This window comes from Palaemon carinicauda, chromosome 43, assembly GCF_036898095.1.
Source record: "Palaemon carinicauda isolate YSFRI2023 chromosome 43, ASM3689809v2, whole genome shotgun sequence".
Taxonomy (NCBI): Eukaryota; Metazoa; Arthropoda; class Malacostraca; order Decapoda; family Palaemonidae; genus Palaemon; species Palaemon carinicauda.
The window spans coordinates 38,579,489-38,599,848 of NC_090767.1; the positions used below are offsets into that span (position 1 = coordinate 38,579,489).

The 20,360-nt window shown below is 35.8% G+C and overlaps 1 protein-coding gene across 1 annotated transcript in view; it reads left to right on the forward strand.

Annotated features, from left to right (window-relative positions):
- LOC137633814 (circumsporozoite protein-like) overlaps window positions 1-18,587 on the forward strand; it is a 58,420-nt gene extending 39,833 nt beyond the window's left edge. Inside the window, exons 2-4 of the mRNA XM_068366059.1 lie at window positions 16,522-16,529; window positions 17,395-17,979; window positions 18,394-18,587. Coding sequence (XP_068222160.1) covers window positions 16,522-16,529; window positions 17,395-17,979; window positions 18,394-18,587 — 787 coding nt within the window. The remainder of the gene's footprint in view (window positions 1-16,521; window positions 16,530-17,394; window positions 17,980-18,393) is intronic.
- The last annotated feature ends 1,773 nt before the right edge of the window (window positions 18,588-20,360 follow it).

Below are 20,360 nucleotides of genomic sequence, written 5' to 3' on the forward strand. Positions count from 1 at the left end.
TCCCTTCCAGATGAATACAATGAATGCAAAAACTCTATTGAGACAGCATCTGGGACATATAAATCGCTTCCAGATGAATAAAATGAATGCAAAAACTCTATTGAGACACCATCTGATACATTTAAATCGCTTCCAGATGAAGAAAATGAATGCAAAAACTGTGTTGAGACAGCATCTCGGACATTTAAATCGCTTCCAGATGAAGAAAATGAATGCAAAAACTGTGTTGAGACAGCATCTGGGTCATTTAAATCACTTCCAGTTGAATAAAATGAATGCAAAAACTCTATTGAGACAACATCTGGGAAATTTAAATCCCTTCCAGATGAATAAAATGAAAGCAAAAACTCTATTGAGACACCATCTGAGACATTTAAATCGCATCCAGATGAATAAAATGAATGCAAAAACTCTATTGAGACAACATCTGGGACATTTAAATCCCTTCCAAATGAATAAAATGAATGCAAAAACTCTATTGAGACAACATCTGGGACATTTAATCGCTTCCAGATGAATAAAATGAATGCAAAAACTCTATTGAGACAGCATCTGGGACATTTAAATCGCTTCAAGATGAATAAAATGAATGCAAAAACTCAATTGAGACACCATCTGAGACATTTAAATCGCTTCCGGATGGATAATATGAAAGCAAAAACTCTATTGAGACAGTCTCCGGGACATTTAAATCGTTTCCAGATGAATAAAATAGATGCAAAAACTCTATTGAGACAGCATCTGGGACATTTAAATCCCTTCCAGATGAATAAAATGAATGCAAAAACTCTGTTGAGACAGCATCTGGGACATTTAAATCCCTTCCAGATGAATAAAATGGATGCAAAAACTCTGTTGAGACTGCATCTGGGACATTTAAATCCCTTCCAGATGAATAAAATGAATGCAAAAACTCTGTTGAGACAGCATCTGGGACATTTAAATTGCTTCCAGATGAATAAAATGAATGCATAAAGTCTATTGAGACAGCATCTGAGACATTTAAATCCCTTTCAGATGAATAAAATGAATGCAAAAACTCTGTTGAGACAGCATCTGGGACATTTAAATCCCTTCCAGATGAATAAAATGAATGCAAAAACTCTGTGTAGACAGCATCTGGGACATTTAAATCCCTTCCAGATGAATAAAATGGATGCAAAAACTCTGTTGAGACTGCATCTGGGACATTTAAATCCCTTCCAGATGAATAAAATGAATGCAAAAACTCTGTTGAGACAGCATATGGGACATTTAAATTGCTTCCAGATGAATAAAATGAATGCATAAAGTCTATTGAGACAGCATCTGGGACATTTAAATCCCTTTCAGATGAATAAAATGAATGCAAAAACCCTGTTGAGACAGCATCTGGGACATTTAAATCCCTTCCAGATGAATAAAATGAATGCAAAAACTCTATTGAGACAGCAACTGGGACATTTGAATCCCTTCCAGATGAATAAAATGAATGCAAAAACTCTATTGAGATAATATCTGGGACATTTAAATCCATCCAGATGAATAAAATGAATGCAAAAACTCTATTGAGACAGCATCTGGGACATTTAAATCGCTTCCAGATAAATAAAATGAATGCAAAAACTCTATTGAGACACCATCTGAGACATTTAAATCGCTTCCAGATGAATAAAATGAATGCAAAAACTGTGTTGAGAGAGCATCTCGGACATTTAAATCACTTCCAGATGAAGAAAATGAATGGAAAAACTCTATTGAGACAACATCTGAGACATTTAAATCGCACCCAGATGAATATAATGAATGCAAAAACTCTATTGAGACAACATATGGGACATTTAATCCTTTCCAGATGAATAAAATGAATGCAGAAACTCTATTGAGACAGCATCTGGGACATTTAAATCGCTTCAAGATGAATGAAATGAATGCAAAAAATCTCTAGAAACAGCATATGGGACATTTAAATCCCTTTCAGATGAATAAAATGAATGGAAAAACTCTGTTGAGAAGGCATCTGGGACATTTAAATCCTTTCCAGATGAATAAAATGAATGCAAAAACTCTATTGAGACATCATCTGGGACATTTAAATCGCTTCCAGATGAATAAAATGAATGCGAAAACTCTATTGAGACAGCATCTGAAACGTTAAAATCCCTACCAGATGAATAAAATGAATGCAAAAACTCTATTGAGACAGAATCTGGGACATTTAAATCGCTTCCAGAGGAATAAAATGAATGCTAAACCTCTATTGAGACAGCATTTGAGACATTTAAATCGCTTCTAGTTGAATAAAATGAATGCAAAGACTCTATTGAGACAGCATCTGGGACCTTTAAATCGCTTCCAGATGAATAAAATGAATGCAAAAACTCTGTTGAGACAGCATCTGGGACATTTAAATTGCTTCCAGATGAATAAAGTGAATGCAAAAACTCTGTTGAGACAGCATCTGGGACATATAATCGCTTCTATATGAATAAAATGAATGCGAAAACTCTGTTGAGACAGCATCTGGGACATTTAAATCCCTTCCAGATGAATAAAATGAATGCAAAAGCTCTGGTGAGACAGCATCTGGGACATTTAAATCCCTTCCAGATGAATAAAATTAATGCAAAAACTCTGTTGAGAGAGCATCTGGGACATTTAAATCCCTTCCAGATGAATAAAATGAATGCAAAAACTCTGTTGAGACAGCATTTGTGACATTTAAATCCCTTCCAGATGAATAAAATGAATGCAAAAACTCTTTTGAGACAGCATCTGGGACATTTAAATCGCTTCCAGATGAATAAAATGAATGCAAAAACTCTATTGAGAGAGAATACGGGACATTTAAATCGCTTCCAGATGAATAAAATAGATGCAACAACACTATTGAGACAGCATCTGGGACATTTATATCCCTTCCAGATGAATAAAATGAATGCAAAAACTCTGTTGAGACAGCATCTGGGACATTTAAATCCCTTCCAGATAAATAAAATAAATGCAAAAACTCTGTTGAGACAGCATCTGGGACATTTAAATCCCTTTCAGTTGAAAAAAATGAATGCAAAAACTCTGTTGAGAAGGCATCTGGGACATTTAAATCCTTTCCAGATGAATAAAATTAATGCAAAAACCCTTTTGAGACAGCATATTAAACGTTAAAATCGCTTCCAGATGAATAAAATGAATGCAAAAACTCTATTAAGACAGCATCTGGGACATTTAAATCGCTTCCAGATGAATAAAATAGATGCAAAAACTCTATTGAGAGAGCATCTGGGACATTTAAATCGCTTCCAGATGAATAAAATGAATGCAAAAACTCTATTGAGACTGCAACTGGGACATTTAAATCCCTTCCATATGAATAAAATGAAAGCAAAAACTCTATTGAGACAGCATCTGGGACATTTAAATCGTTTCCATATGAATAAAATAGATGCAAAAACTCTATTGAGACAGTATCTGGGACATTTAAATCGCTTCCAGATGAATAAAATGAATGCAAAAACTCTATTGAGACACCATCTGATACATTTAAATCGCTTCCAGATGAATAAAATGAATGCAAAAACTCTGTTGAGACAGCATCTCGGACATTTAAATCGCTTCCAGATGAAGAAAATGAATGCAAAAACTCTGTTGAGACAGCATCTTGGACATTTAAATCGCTTCCAGATGAAGAAAATGAAGGCAAAAACTGTGTTGAGACAGCATCTGGGTCATTTAAATCACTTCAAGTTGAATAAAATGAATGCAAAAACTCTATTGAGACAACATCTGGGAAATTTAAATCCCTTCCAGATGAATAAAATGAAAGCAAAAACTCTATTGAGACAGCATCCGGGACATTTAAATCGTTTCTAGATGAATAAAATAGATGCAAAAACTCTATTGAGACAGCATCTGGGACATTTAAATCCCTTCCAGATGAATAAGATGAATGCAAAAACTCTGTTGAGACAGCATTTGGGACATTTAAATCCCTTCCAGATGAATATAATGAATGCAAAAACTTTGTTGAGACTGCATCTGGGACATTTAAATCCCTTCCAGATGAATAAAATGAATGCAAAAACTCTGTTGAGACAGCATCTGGGACATTTAAATCCCTTCCAGATGAATAAAATGAATGCAAAAAGTCTATTGAGACAGCATCTGGGACATTTAAATCCCTTCCAGATGAATAAAATGAATGCGAAAACTCTGTTGAGACAGCATCTGGGACATTTAAATCCCTTCCAGATGAATAAAATGAATGCAAAAACTCTATTGAGACAGCAACTGGGACATTTAAATCCCTTCCAGATGAATAAAATGAATGCAAAAACTCTATTGAGATAACATCTGGGACATTTAAATCCCTTCCAGATGAATACAATGAATGCAAAAACTCTATTGAGACAGCATCTGGGACATATAAATCGCTTCCAGATGAATAAAATGAATGCAAAAACTCTATTGAGACACCATCTGATACATTTAAATCGCTTCCAGATGAAGAAAATGAATGCAAAAACTGTGTTGAGACAGCATCTCGGACATTTAAATCGCTTCCAGATGAAGAAAATGAATGCAAAAACTGTGTTGAGACAGCATCTGGGTCATTTAAATCACTTCCAGTTGAATAAAATGAATGCAAAAACTCTATTGAGACAACATCTGGGAAATTTAAATCCCTTCCAGATGAATAAAATGAAAGCAAAAACTCTATTGAGACACCATCTGAGACATTTAAATCGCATCCAGATGAATAAAATGAATGCAAAAACTCTATTGAGACAACATCTGGGACATTTAAATCCCTTCCAAATGAATAAAATGAATGCAAAAACTCTATTGAGACAACATCTGGGACATTTAATCGCTTCCAGATGAATAAAATGAATGCAAAAACTCTATTGAGACAGCATCTGGGACATTTAAATCGCTTCAAGATGAATAAAATGAATGCAAAAACTCAATTGAGACACCATCTGAGACATTTAAATCGCTTCCGGATGGATAATATGAAAGCAAAAACTCTATTGAGACAGTCTCCGGGACATTTAAATCGTTTCCAGATGAATAAAATAGATGCAAAAACTCTATTGAGACAGCATCTGGGACATTTAAATCCCTTCCAGATGAATAAAATGAATGCAAAAACTCTGTTGAGACAGCATCTGGGACATTTAAATCCCTTCCAGATGAATAAAATGGATGCAAAAACTCTGTTGAGACTGCATCTGGGACATTTAAATCCCTTCCAGATGAATAAAATAAATGCAAAAACTCTGTTGAGACAACATCTGGGACATTTAAATTGCTTCCAGATGAATAAAATGAATGCATAAAGTCTATTGAGACAGCATCTGGGACATTTAAATCCCTTTCAGATGAATAAAATGAATGCAAAAACTCTGTTGAGACAGCATCTGGGACATTTAAATCCCTTCCAGATGAATAAAATGAATGCAAAAACTCTATTGAGACAGCAACTGGGACATTTGAATCCCTTCCAGATGAATAAAATGAATGCAAAAACTCTATTGAGATAATATCTGGAACATTTAAATCCCTTCCAGATGAATAAAATGAATGCAAAAACTCTATTGAGACAGCATCTGGGACATTTAAATCGCTTCCAGATAAATAAAATGAATGCAAAAACTCTATTGAGACACCATCTGAGACATTTAAATCGCTTCCAGATGAATAAAATGAATGCAAAAACTGTGTTGAGAGAGCATCTCGGACATTTAAATCACTTCCAGATGAAGAAAATGAATGGAAAAACTCTGTTGAGACAGCATCTGGGACATTTAAATCGCTTCCAGATGAATAAAAATGAATGCAAAAACTCTATTGAGACAACATCTGAGACATTTAAATCGCACCCAGATGAATATAATGAATGCAAAAACTCTATTGAGACAACATATGGGACATTTAAATCCCTTCCAGATGAATAAAATGAATGCAAAAACTCTATTGAGACAACATCTGGGACATTTAATCCCTTCCAGATGAATAAAATGAATGCAGAAACTCTATTGAAACAGCATCTGGGACATTTAAATCGCTTCAAGATGAATAAAATGAATGCAAAAACTCTGTAGAGACAGCATCTGGGACATTTAAATCCCTTTCAGATGAATAAAATGAATGGAAAAACTCTGTTGAGAAGGCATCTGGGACATTTAAATCCTTTCCAGATGAATAAAATGAATGCAAAAACTCTATTGAGACATCATCTGGGACATTTAAATCGCTTCCAGATGAATAAAATGAATGCGAAAACTCTATTGAGACAGCATCTGAAACGTTAAAATCCCTACCAGATGAATAAAATGAATGCAAAAACTCTATTGAGACAGAATCTGGGACATTTAAATCGCTTCCAGAGGAATAAAATGAATGCTAAACCTATATTGAGACAGCATTTGAGACATATAAATCGCTTCTAGTTGAATAAAATGAATGCAAAGACTCTATTGAGACAACATCTGGGACCTTTAAATCGCTTCCAGATGAATAAAATGAATGCAAAACTCTGTTGAGACAGCATCTGGGACATTTAAATTGCTTCCAGATGAATAAAGTGAATGCAAAAACTCTGTTGAGACAGCATCTGGGACATATAATCGCTTCCATATGAATAAAATGAATGCAAAAACTCTGTTGAGACAGCATCTGGGACATTTAAATCCCTTCCAGATGAATAAAATGAATGCAAAAGCTCTGGTGAGACAGCATCTGGGACATTTAAATCCCTTCCAGATGAATAAAATTAATGCAAAAACTCTGTTGAGAGAGCATCTGGGACATTTAAATCCCTTCCAGATGAATAAAATGAATGCAAAAACTCTGTTGAGACAGCATTTGTGACATTTAAATCCCTTCCAGATGAATAAAATGAATGCAAAAACTCTTTTGAGACAGCATCTGGGACATTTATATCCCTTCCAGATGAATAAAATGAATGCAAAAACTCTGTTGAGACAGCATCTGGGACATTTAAATCCCTTCCAGATGAATATAATGAATGCAAAAACTTTGTTGAGACTGCATCTGGGACATTTAAATCCCTTCCAGATGAATAAAATGAAAGCAAAAACTCTATTGAGACAGCATCCGGGACATTTAAATCGTTTCTAGATGAATAAAATAGATGCAAAAACTCTATTGAGACAGCATCTGGGACATTTAAATCCCTTCCAGATGAATAAGATGAATGCAAAAACTCTGTTGAGACAGCATTTGGGACATTTAAATCCCTTCCAGATGAATATAATGAATGCAAAAACTTTGTTGAGACTGCATCTGGGACATTTAAATCCCTTCCAGATGAATAAAATGAATGCAAAAACTCTGTTGAGACAGCATCTGGGACATTTAAATCCCTTCCAGATGAATAAAATGAATGCAAAAAGTCTATTGAGACAGCATCTGGGACATTTAAATCCCTTCCAGATGAATAAAATGAATGCGAAAACTCTGTTGAGACAGCATCTGGGACATTTAAATCCCTTCCAGATGAATAAAATGAATGCAAAAACTCTATTGAGACAGCAACTGGGACATTTAAATCCCTTCCAGATGAATAAAATGAATGCAAAAACTCTATTGAGATAACATCTGGGACATTTAAATCCCTTCCAGATGAATACAATGAATGCAAAAACTCTATTGAGACAGCATCTGGGACATATAAATCGCTTCCAGATGAATAAAATGAATGCAAAAACTCTATTGAGACACCATCTGATACATTTAAATCGCTTCCAGATGAAGAAAATGAATGCAAAAACTGTGTTGAGACAGCATCTCGGACATTTAAATCGCTTCCAGATGAAGAAAATGAATGCAAAAACTGTGTTGAGACAGCATCTGGGTCATTTAAATCACTTCCAGTTGAATAAAATGAATGCAAAAACTCTATTGAGACAACATCTGGGAAATTTAAATCCCTTCCAGATGAATAAAATGAAAGCAAAAACTCTATTGAGACACCATCTGAGACATTTAAATCGCATCCAGATGAATAAAATGAATGCAAAAACTCTATTGAGACAACATCTGGGACATTTAAATCCCTTCCAAATGAATAAAATGAATGCAAAAACTCTATTGAGACAACATCTGGGACATTTAATCGCTTCCAGATGAATAAAATGAATGCAAAAACTCTATTGAGACAACATCTGGGACATTTAAATCGCTTCAAGATGAATAAAATGAATGCAAAAACTCAATTGAGACACCATCTGAGACATTTAAATCGCTTCCGGATGGATAATATGAAAGCAAAAACTCTATTGAGACAGTCTCCGGGACATTTAAATCGTTTCCAGATGAATAAAATAGATGCAAAAACTCTATTGAGACAGCATCTGGGACATTTAAATCCCTTCCAGATGAATAAAATGAATGCAAAAACTCTGTTGAGACAGCATCTGGGACATTTAAATCCCTTCCAGATGAATAAAATGGATGCAAAAACTCTGTTGAGACTGCATCTGGGACATTTAAATCCCTTCCAGATGAATAAAATAAATGCAAAAACTCTGTTGAGACAACATCTGGGACATTTAAATTGCTTCCAGATGAATAAAATGAATGCATAAAGTCTATTGAGACAGCATCTGGGACATTTAAATCCCTTTCAGATGAATAAAATGAATGCAAAAACTCTGTTGAGACAGCATCTGGGACATTTAAATCCCTTCCAGATGAATAAAATGAATGCAAAAACTCTATTGAGACAGCAACTGGGACATTTGAATCCCTTCCAGATGAATAAAATGAATGCAAAAACTCTATTGAGATAATATCTGGAACATTTAAATCCCTTCCAGATGAATAAAATGAATGCAAAAACTCTACTGAGACAGCATCTGGGACATTTAAATCGCTTCCAGATAAATAAAATGAATGCAAAAACTCTATTGAGACACCATCTGAGACATTTAAATCGCTTCCAGATGAATAAAATGAATGCAAAAACTGTGTTGAGAGAGCATCTCGGACATTTAAATCACTTCCAGATGAAGAAAATGAATGGAAAAACTCTGTTGAGACAGCATCTGGGACATTTAAATCGCTTCCAGATGAATAAAAATGAATGCAAAAACTCTATTGAGACAACATCTGAGACATTTAAATCGCACCCAGATGAATATAATGAATGCAAAAACTCTATTGAGACAACATATGGGACATTTAAATCCCTTCCAGATGAATAAAATGAATGCAAAAACTCTATTGAGACAACATCTGGGACATTTAATCCCTTCCAGATGAATAAAATGAATGCAGAAACTCTATTGAAACAGCATCTGGGACATTTAAATCGCTTCAAGATGAATAAAATGAATGCAAAAACTCTGTAGAGACAGCATCTGGGACATTTAAATCCCTTTCAGATGAATAAAATGAATGGAAAAACTCTGTTGAGAAGGCATCTGGGACATTTAAATCCTTTCCAGATGAATAAAATGAATGCAAAAACTCTATTGAGACATCATCTGGGACATTTAAATCGCTTCCAGATGAATAAAATGAATGCGAAAACTCTATTGAGACAGCATCTGAAACGTTAAAATCCCTACCAGATGAATAAAATGAATGCAAAAACTCTATTGAGACAGAATCTGGGACATTTAAATCGCTTCCAGAGGAATAAAATGAATGCTAAACCTCTATTGAGACAGCATTTGAGACATATAAATCGCTTCTAGTTGAATAAAATGAATGCAAAGACTCTATTGAGACAACATCTGGGACCTTTAAATCGCTTCCAGATGAATAAAATGAATGCAAAACTCTGTTGAGACAGCATCTGGGACATTTAAATTGCTTCCAGATGAATAAAGTGAATGCAAAAACTCTGTTGAGACAGCATCTGGGACATATAATCGCTTCCATATGAATAAAATGAATGCAAAAACTCTGTTGAGACAGCATCTGGGACATTTAAATCCCTTCCAGATGAATAAAATGAATGCAAAAGCTCTGGTGAGACAGCATCTGGGACATTTAAATCCCTTCCAGATGAATAAAATTAATGCAAAAACTCTGTTGAGAGAGCATCTGGGACATTTAAATCCCTTCCAGATGAATAAAATGAATGCAAAAACTCTGTTGAGACAGCATTTGTGACATTTAAATCCCTTCCAGATGAATAAAATGAATGCAAAAACTCTTTTGAGACAGCATCTGGGACATTTATATCCCTTCCAGATGAATAAAATGAATGCAAAAACTCTGTTGAGACAGCATCTGGGACATTTAAATCGCTTCCAGAAAAATAAAATAAATGCAAAAACTCTGTTGAGACAGCATCTGGGACATTTAAATCCCTTTCAGATGAAAAAAATGAATGCAAAAACTCTGTTGAGAAGGCATCTGGGACATTTAATGTAAAAAAGGGCTCCCTTCCTGAAGAAGCCTCAAATTCCTTTGATATATAGATAGAACATAGGTCATAGGGATTCATATTGGGTTACTCTGCATTCAGGGGACATTGTTTGTCAGAAGAGAAACTTCTTAATGGAACAAAATAAATTGTCATTATTTACATGCATAGATATACACCAAAAAATGAAAAACAGACCAGAAGCACATACAGTAAGATCAAAGGTTAAAGGTCAAAGTTGAGAGACATTAGCGAAAGTAAGTGATTCATAATTTTAGAGATTTAATCTGGAAATTTATTAGTTTAGATCAGTAATGTATTTCTGTGAAAAGAAAATCGGATCTTCTTACTTAGGTTGTTTTATAATTCTAGTGTCCCTGTAATTTATCAAAATCAATATGGAATGACTTTTAGAGAGAGAGAGAGAGAGAGAGAGAGAGAGAGAGAGAGAGAGAGAGAGAGAGAGAGAGAAAAAAAAGAGAGAGAGAGAGAGAGTACCATCCTCCACCGAGACTAACAAAGAAGCGGGACTTTTCCTCTCTCAGCAAACACATCTAAAAGGTCATCATCATTTCACCATCACATTGCGACATCGTCCGTTGCAGTAACGTCACATTTCTCTGTGACATCAACTCAAATCTGTTGATTATAAGTAACAAGGAAACAAGGAAGACATGTACACGTTAAGAATCACCCCCCTCTCTCTCCTCACCATATATACATACCACTTTAACTAATGTCCTTATGATGGTAATAAAAGGTTGATATAAAAAACAGTTAGTAATATAGATAAATTTATTGTATCAACAACAGCATATTATCAGTAAAATGTCTAAATATCAGTAAAAATGAATAGTGAATTATATAATCAGGTGCAGTGCATAAATTGTCCATATTAACAAAAGAAATTATAATCCAGGTTATTTATCAATATCATATAGGAATGTGTGTCAACAAAATGATATTCCCAAAATAACACAAAATATATATTAAAACTATTGTATTCCATGAGCAAGCATTAAGTGAAAATCAGAATTCAAGGATAGGTATACATAGTGCATTAGATTATATGTTAATAAAAAATATTCCAGAAGGCTACAAAATATCTAGTTTGTTAACAAAACAGAACGTTGAAATTATGTCATAAATGGGTATATAGAATGAGAATAGTATATTCAAATAATGTTTTTAAAGGATATAGCGTATAAAAACAGTAAATCAAATAATCAAAATAGTACAATCAGATTATGTTGTAAATTGGTATACAGTATAAAAAATAGTACATTCAAATCATGCAGTGAATGGGTATAGAGTATACAAAAATATTACATTCTAATTATATCATGATTGGGTAGACAGTATAAAAAATTGTAAATTTAAAATATGGCGTAAATGGGTACACAGTGTAAAAATAGCATATTCAAATTATGTCATGAATGGGTAAACTGTGAAAAAAACAGCACATGTAAATTGTGTTGTAGATGGATATACAGTATATGGGCACTGATATGTTAAGTAAAAGTGCGATTTTGTGAAAAGGAATAACTTTAGAATATAATGAAAAAATACATTCTTTAACCCTGGATAGGTACGGTCCTCGGACACCCCTTTAAGGGTATACTCGGACGCGAACGACCCCGACGCCAAAAAAAATTCTTGAAAAATCAGTTTTTGCAGTAACCTCCTTTTTTCTTTTGCCAAAAAAAAACTTCAATGAATGCTTAAAACAACTGTAAAGATAAATACTACTCATCTGCAGAAAAACTATTTATTATAAATATTTTAAAAAATTAAGTAGAAAAAAAAGACCTGACGTAAAAATTCATAAAAAAAAAGTTTATACATATATACACAAATCCTTTTAGGAATTGATTCTTGAATGTTTAGGACACATCTTGATGTATTTTGGATGAAGTCAGACCCATGGAGGTGAAGATCTGAAATGAGAAAAAAAGGGTAACTTTTTTTGGCCAAAAAAATTTGTCCAAATTTCATGAATTTTTTTGGGTACCCAAATGAAATAGGAAGTGGCTAATTTTTTTAGGGAATAAACATATGTTATCTTAAAATAGAAATATGTAAAAAAATCTTCATTATTTTGTAAATTACATTTATATCAGGGGCCATATCTAAAGGTAATTTTTTGAGTACTTAGAAATTTCGTAAAAAAATACATATATTTAATATATAATATGATATTTATGCAGGTAAAAATATACCAAAATATCACAAATTCTATAGGGAACAAGAATATATATAGATAGGGCAGCTTACGCTTCGGATATGTCCACAAAATGGCCGCCAACCACACTGACTCAGACTCCCTAATCTGCCACTTGAAATGTAGGAAGGGTATGTCAATTTCAAGGTGTTATTTACTAATCTAATTATTATTGGATATGCATAAAAATTGTATGGTGGGTTGCTGGATAATTGTCGATTATTTTACGACTATAAAATTAAAATTCTGACCCAAAAAAATTTTTTTGAAGGGAAATAAAATAAAAAAAAAAAATGTAAAACAATATTTTAGCTAAAAAAATTTGATGATATTCAATCAAAAAAAAAGTAAACAAAATTTTCCGACAAATAAACATCTAGAGGAATCATTACTCTGTGATAGTTCCTTAGTACGTAGTAATTTTGAAAGAATTGGGAAAAAACGAAAAAATGGCAATCACCGGAAAATCGAACACATACCTATATATACGCCATATCTGGCTAAAAAAAAGATAGGCATGGGTAGTCAGATCATCTAGAAACACTTTCCAACACTATAAAAATATAAGTTTTGCGACACTACTTGCCAATTCCTTACGGTAACATGACTAAGCAAAAAAATGCAAAACAAATAAAAAGGGGCACTCGCGGAAAAATGGCTAACATTCTAATATACGGCATTTCAGAAAAAAAAAATTCAGCCACGTGCTAGGCAAACCATCTAAATGAATAATTACTCTGTGATAGTTCCTTAGTACGTAGTAATTTTGAAAGAAATGGGAAAAAACGAAAAAATGGCAATCACAGGAAAATCGAACACATACCTATATATACGCCATATCTGGCTAAAAAAAGAAGATAGGCATGGGTAGCCAGATCATCTAGAAACACTTTCCAACACTATAAAATTATAAGTTTTGCGACACTACTTGCCAATTCCTTACGGTAACATGACTAAGCAAAAAAATGCAAAACAAATAAAAAGGGGCACTCGTGGAAAAATGGCCATTCTAATATACGGCATTTCAGAAAAAAAAAAATTTCAGCCACGTGCTAGGCAAACCATCAAGGCATATTTTCCGACAAATAAACATATAAATGAAATATTACTCTGTGATAGTTCCTTAGTACGTAGTAATTTTGAAAGAAATGGGAAAAAACGAAAAAATGGCAATCACAGGAAAATCGAACACATACTTATATATACGCCATATCTGGCTAAAAAAAAAATAGGCATGGGTAGCCAGATCATCTAGAAACACTTTCCAACACTATAAAAATATAAGTTTTGCGACACTACTTGCCAATTCCTTACGGTAACATGACTAAGCAAAAAAATGCAAAACAAATAAAAAGGGGCACTCGCGGAAAAATGCCCAACATTCTAATATACGGCATCTCAGATAAAAAAAAAGACATGCACGTGTTAGCCCAACCCTCAAGGCACACTTTCTAACACATAAACATGAAAAAAAAATCAATAATATACGGCAATTCCCTACTACGTAGTAAATTTTTACAAATATTGAAAAAAACAGAAATTGGCAACCGCAGTTAAATACCCAATATACCAATAACTACGTCGTATCTGACAAAAACAAAATCACGCATGGGTAGCCAGATCATGTAGACACACTTTCCAACATTAAAAAAGCAAAAGTTTTACGACACTATTTCGCAATATCTTACGGAAAAATGACTTGGCAAAAAAATGAAAAAAAATGAAAAAGGGACACTCGCGGTAAAATGCCCGACATTCTAATATACGACATCTCAGATAAAAAAAAAGACATGCACGTGTTAGCCCAACCATCAAGGCACACTTTCTAACACATAAACATGAAAAAAAAATGAATAATATACGGCAATTCCTTACTACGTAGTAATTTTTACAAATATTGAAAAAAAACAGAAATTGGTAACCGCAGTTAAATACCCAATATACCAATAACTACGTCTTATCTGACAAAAACAAAGTCATGCATGGGTAGCCAGATCATCTAGACACACTTTCAAACACTAAACAAGCAAAAGTTTTACGACACTATTTGGCAATATCTTACGGAAAAATGACTTGGCAAAAAAATGAAAAAAAATGAGAAAGGGGCACTCGCGGTAAAATGGTCCTCGTGGTGATGAACGACCTTTTAACTAAAAAAAAAAACATGCACATGGTAGCCAAACAATCCACCAAGACTTTCCACAACTGATAACCTATACAAGTTGCACCATTCTACGACAATTTCATAATACGTAATAACTTAGATAATTATGCAAACTACCTTAGAAGGGTAAACTCGGACGCGAACGACCCCGACGCGTCTCAGAAATCGGGGAAGGAGTACAGCTACAGCAATGCACATCTGGACACTACTAGAGCGTGTAGGGGAGACACCTCCTGCAGGTCGATCACCCACAAATTCAGTCACGGGGGTGAGTCACGTGAGAAAAACCTGTTTTTTTTTGACGCTCGGGGTCGCGAACGACCCACCGTACCTATCCAGGGTTAAGGGCCATGAATACTGTATGTATCAACCCCCCAAAAAGGAAAGAAATATCATTCCTGGTAAGCCTTTGATATAATATTATAACAAAAGGGTTATACAGCACTAAGATATTCTGAAAAAAAAAAAAAAATTTGAAGGAAAAATTTCTTTTCTGGTACCGGTGAAGAAATATAATAAATTTCTAAATCTCTGATGAATTTAAATATTGTGAATTTCACCAAATGCAAAGGAAGAATCAAATCGATAGTCCTTTGGATTAAGGTAGAGTTGGCACTGGCTTCTTTGCTCTCCCACAATTAACCCATCGACCCAGTGGGAAATGAAGGTCATGCCGCATAGACAGAGTTGGGAGGCTGAGGACAGGAGTCTGCAGGTGGAGAGCCTCGTACTACAGGACCTTCCTTGGGCACTATAAACCTTTGCATCAATCTGGCATTGGACTATTGTGAACTTTTCTCACTTAGGATCAGATTCCTGTGGAAAGAAACATCCGATGTTAGGTGGAGATGGTAGATTTTTTCTTTGAGAAGGAATCAAAAGTTATTACAAAGCTTATGGAATTTAGGAATGTATTTATAGGGGTTCTAAGAAATATTTAGGAAATAGGTTTACCATGACAACAGGAGTGCAAAGCTCTACAGAATGGGGATGCCTGAAAACTTTAAATCAATCAATCAATCTACTGAATGGACTGGATATAGGACAAGCAGAAAATAATATGCATAGTGGAAATGAAATTCCCGATAAAAGCATGTGGAGGGATACATAATAAGTGAAGTCCTGAAGACCTTTTGTTGAGATTTTGCACGTACAGGTGGAGAGAAAACCAGACTGGAGATGGGGGTGAAATGTACACTGATATGCAGATTCTCAACAAAATTGCATGTTCTTATCCCTTGTACTAAGTGATAAAATTCTGTAAAGAGTAAAGTAATATAGTTCACGTCACACCATGTACTTAGGTCCACCATCTTCCTGAGGGGTCTTCAGGGCTTCATTAATTTCATCTTCCACTTTGGGAAGATAAACCAAAATATATGAGTTAGATGAAAGATTAATTTACAGTTGTAATGTCAGCCACAGCAAAACAGTTTCTTACTAAAGATATTGTTTCAAGTTCATGTTGAAAGTATTAAATTCTGTATACATGAAAATGAGCAAATAAGAAAATCAGCTTTATATCTTTACACATTACCTCATTTATTATGGAGATGGTGTATGTGCTATGAATGAAATAAGGAGTATTTTGTATTCATTATGATTCATTGTAATTAAATGAATATCACTTTGCTAGCTGGGTAATCCTTCAAATCTATTACCTCTACCCTTAATCCATTGCTTAGGATGCTCCCCTTATTTGCTGATCAAATGCTAAGATCTAATAGTTCTCACATTAAGACTGTGATCAAACAGGAGATCGGGTGAGTTCTTTTCAGTTCTGATCAATCAAGAGGCTCTAATCACCCTAGTAGATTCCAGATGATATGATGGGAAAAAGATGTCCATGTTTTACATCTCAAGGAGACTAGACTATTCTTCTTTGATTATGTGAATCTGCAATTAAATGACACTTATATTAAAAACTTCTCATGAAGTATATATAAGAGCAATTGAAAGAACGGATCATCAAAACTGATCATATCTTTTAGTTTTCACATTAAATTTATGCTAGAACAATGTTCAAAAGGATATATCTCCTATTTATTTCAATAATCTTAATAAATTTACATTTAAAAGGACAATCCGAATTAAATGGCTCCTTCATTCCAAAGGACAATCCGGAATCAAATGACTCCTTCATTCCAAAGGACAATCCGGAATCGTATGGCTCCTTCATTCCAAAGGACAATCCGGAATCAAATGGCTCCTTCATTCCAAAGGACAATCCGGAATCAAATGACTCCTTCATTCCAAAGGACAATCCGGAATAAAATGGCTCCTTCATTTCAAAGGACAATCCGGAATCAAATGACTCCTTCATTCCAAAGGACAGTCCGGAATAAAATGGCTCCTTCATTCCAAAGGACAATCCGGAATCAAATGGCTCCTTCATTCCAAAGGACAATCCGGAATCAAATGACTCCTTCATTCCAAAGGACAATCCGGAATAAAATGGCTCCTTCATTCCAAAGGACAATCCGGAATCAAATGACTCCTCCATTCCAAAGGACAGTCCGGAATAAAATGGCTCCTTCATTCCAAAGGACAATCCGGAATCAAATGGCTCCTTCATTCCAAAGGACAATCCGGAATCAAATGACTCCTTCATTCCAAAGGACCATCCAGAATCAAATGGCTCCTTCATTCCAAAGGACAATCCGGAATCAAAAGGCTCCTTCATTCCAAAGGACCATCCGGAGTCAAATGGCTCCATCATTCCAAAGGACCATCCGGAATCAAATGGCTCCTTCATTCCAAAGGACCATCAGGAGTCAAATGGCTCCTTCATTCCAAAAGACAATCCGGAATCAAAAGGCTCCTTCATTCCAAAGGACCATCCGGAGTCAAATGGCTCCTTCATTCCAAAAGACAATCCGGAATCAAAAGGCTCCTTCATTCCAAAGGACCATCCAGATTCAAATGGCTCGTTCATTCCAAAGGACCATCCGGAATCAAATGGCTCCTTCATTCCAAAGGACAATCCGGAATCAAAAGGCTCCTTCATTGCAAAGGACCATCCGGAGTCAAATGGCTCCTTCATTCCAAAAGACAATCCGGAATCAAATGGCTCCTTCATTCCAAAGGACCATCAGGAATCAAATGGCTCCTTCATTCCAAAAGACAATCTGGAATCAAATGACTCCTTCATTCCAAAGGACCATCAGGAATCAAATGGCTCCTTCATTCCAAAAGACAATCCGGAATCAAATGGCTCCTTCATTCCAAAGGACAATCCGGAATCAAAAGGCTCCTTCATTCCAAAGGACCATCAGGAATCAAATGGCTCCTTCATTCCAAAAGACAATCCGGAATCAAAAGGCTCCTTCATTCCAAAAGACCATCCGGAGTCAAATGGCTCCTTCATTCTAAAGGACCATCCGGAATCAAATGGCTCCTTCATTCCAAAGGACAATCCGGAATCGTATGGCTCCTTCATTCCAAAGGGCCATCCGGAATCAAATGGCTCCTTCATTCCAAAGGACCATCAGGAATCAAATGGCTCCTTCATTCCAAAGGACAATCCGGAATCGTATGGCTCCTTCATTCCAAAGGACAATCCGGAATCAAATGGCTCCTTCATTCCAAAGGACCATCCGGAATCAAATGGCTCCTTCAATCCAAAAGACAATCCGGAATCAAATGGCTCCTTCATTCCAAAGGACCATCCGGAGTCAAATGGCTCCTTCATTCCAAAGGACCATCCAGAATTAAATGGCTCCTTCATTCCAAAAGACAATCCGGAATCAAAAGGCTCCTTCATTCCAAAGGACAATCCGGAATCAAATGGCTCCTTCATTCCAAAGGACAGTCCGGAATAAAATGGCTCCTTCATTCCAAAGGACAATCTGGAATCAAATGACTCGTTCATTCCAAAGGACAGTCCGGAATAAAATGGCTCCTTCATTCCAAAGGACAATCCGGAATCAAATGGCTCCTTCATTCCAAAGGACCATCCGGAATCAAATGGCTCCTTCATTCCAAAGGACAATCCGGAATCAAATGTTTCCTTCATTCAAAAGGACAGTCCGGAATCAAATGGGTCCTTCATTCCAAAGGACAATCCGGAATCAAATGACTCCTTCATTCCAAAGGACAGTCCGGAATAAAATGGCTCCTTCATTCCAAAGGACAATCCGGAATCAAATGGCTCCTTCATTCCAAAGGACAATCCGGAATCAAATGGCTCCTTCAATCCAAAGGACAATCCGGAATCAAATGACTCCTTCATTCCAAAGGACCATCCAGAATCAAATGGCTCCTTCATTCTAAAGGACAATCCGGAATCAAAAGGCTCCTTCATACCAAAAGACCATCCGGAGTCAAATGGCTCCTTCATTCTAAAGGACCATCCGGAATCAAATGGCTCCTTCATTCCAAAGGACAATCCGGAATCGTATGGCTCCTTCATTCCAAAGGACCATCCGGAATCAAATGGCTCCTTCATTCCAAAGGACCATCAGGAATCAAATGGCTCCTTCATTCCAAAGGACAATCCGGAATCGTATGGCTCCTTCATTCCAAAGGACAATCCGGAATCAAATGGCTCCTTCATTCCAAAGGACCATCAGGAATCAAATGGCTCCTTCAATCCAAAAGACAATCCGGAATCAAAAGGCTCCTTCATTCCAAAGGACCATCCGGAGTCAAATGGCTCCTTCATTCCAAAGGATCATCCAGAATTAAATGGCTCCTTCATTCCAAAAGACAATCCGGAATCAAAAGGCTCCTTCATTCCAAAGGACAATCCGGAATCAAATGGCTCCTTCATTCCAAAGGACAGTCCGGAATAAAATGGCTCCTTCATTCCAAAGGACAATCTGGAATCAAATGACTCCTTCATTCCAAAGGACAGTCCGGAATAAAATGGCTCCTTCATTCCAAAGGACCATCCAGAATCAAATGGCTCCTTCATTCCAAAGGACAATCCGGAATCAAATGACTCCTTCATTCCAAAGGACAGTCCGGAATCAAATGGCTCCTTCATTCCAAAGGACAATCCGGAATCAAATGACTCCTTCATTCCAAAGGACAGTCCGGAATAAAATGGCTCCTTCATTCCAAAGGACAATCCGGAATCAAATGGCTCCTTCATTCCAAAGGACAATCCGGAATCAAATGACTCCTTCATTCCAAAGGACAGTCCGGAATAAAATGGCTCCTTCATTCCAAAGGAGAGTCCGGAATCAAATGGCTCCTTCATTCCAAAGGACAATCCGGAATCAAATGACTCCTTCATTCCAAAGGACAATCCGGAATCAAATGGCTCCTTCATTCCAAAGGACCATCCGGAATCAAATGGCTCCTTCATTCCAAAAGACAATCCGGAATCAAAAGGCTCCTTCATTCCAAAGGACCATCTGGAGTCAAATGGCTCCTTCATTCCAAAGGACCATCCGGAATCAAATGGCTCCTTCATTCCAAAGGACCATCAGGAATCAAATGGCTCCTTCATTCCAAAAGACAATCCGGAATCAAAAGGCTCCTTCATTCCAAAGGACCATCCGGAGTCAAATGGCTTCTTCATTCCAAAAGACAATCCGGAATCAAAAGGCTCCTTATTCCAAAGGACCATCCGGAGTCAAATGGCTCCT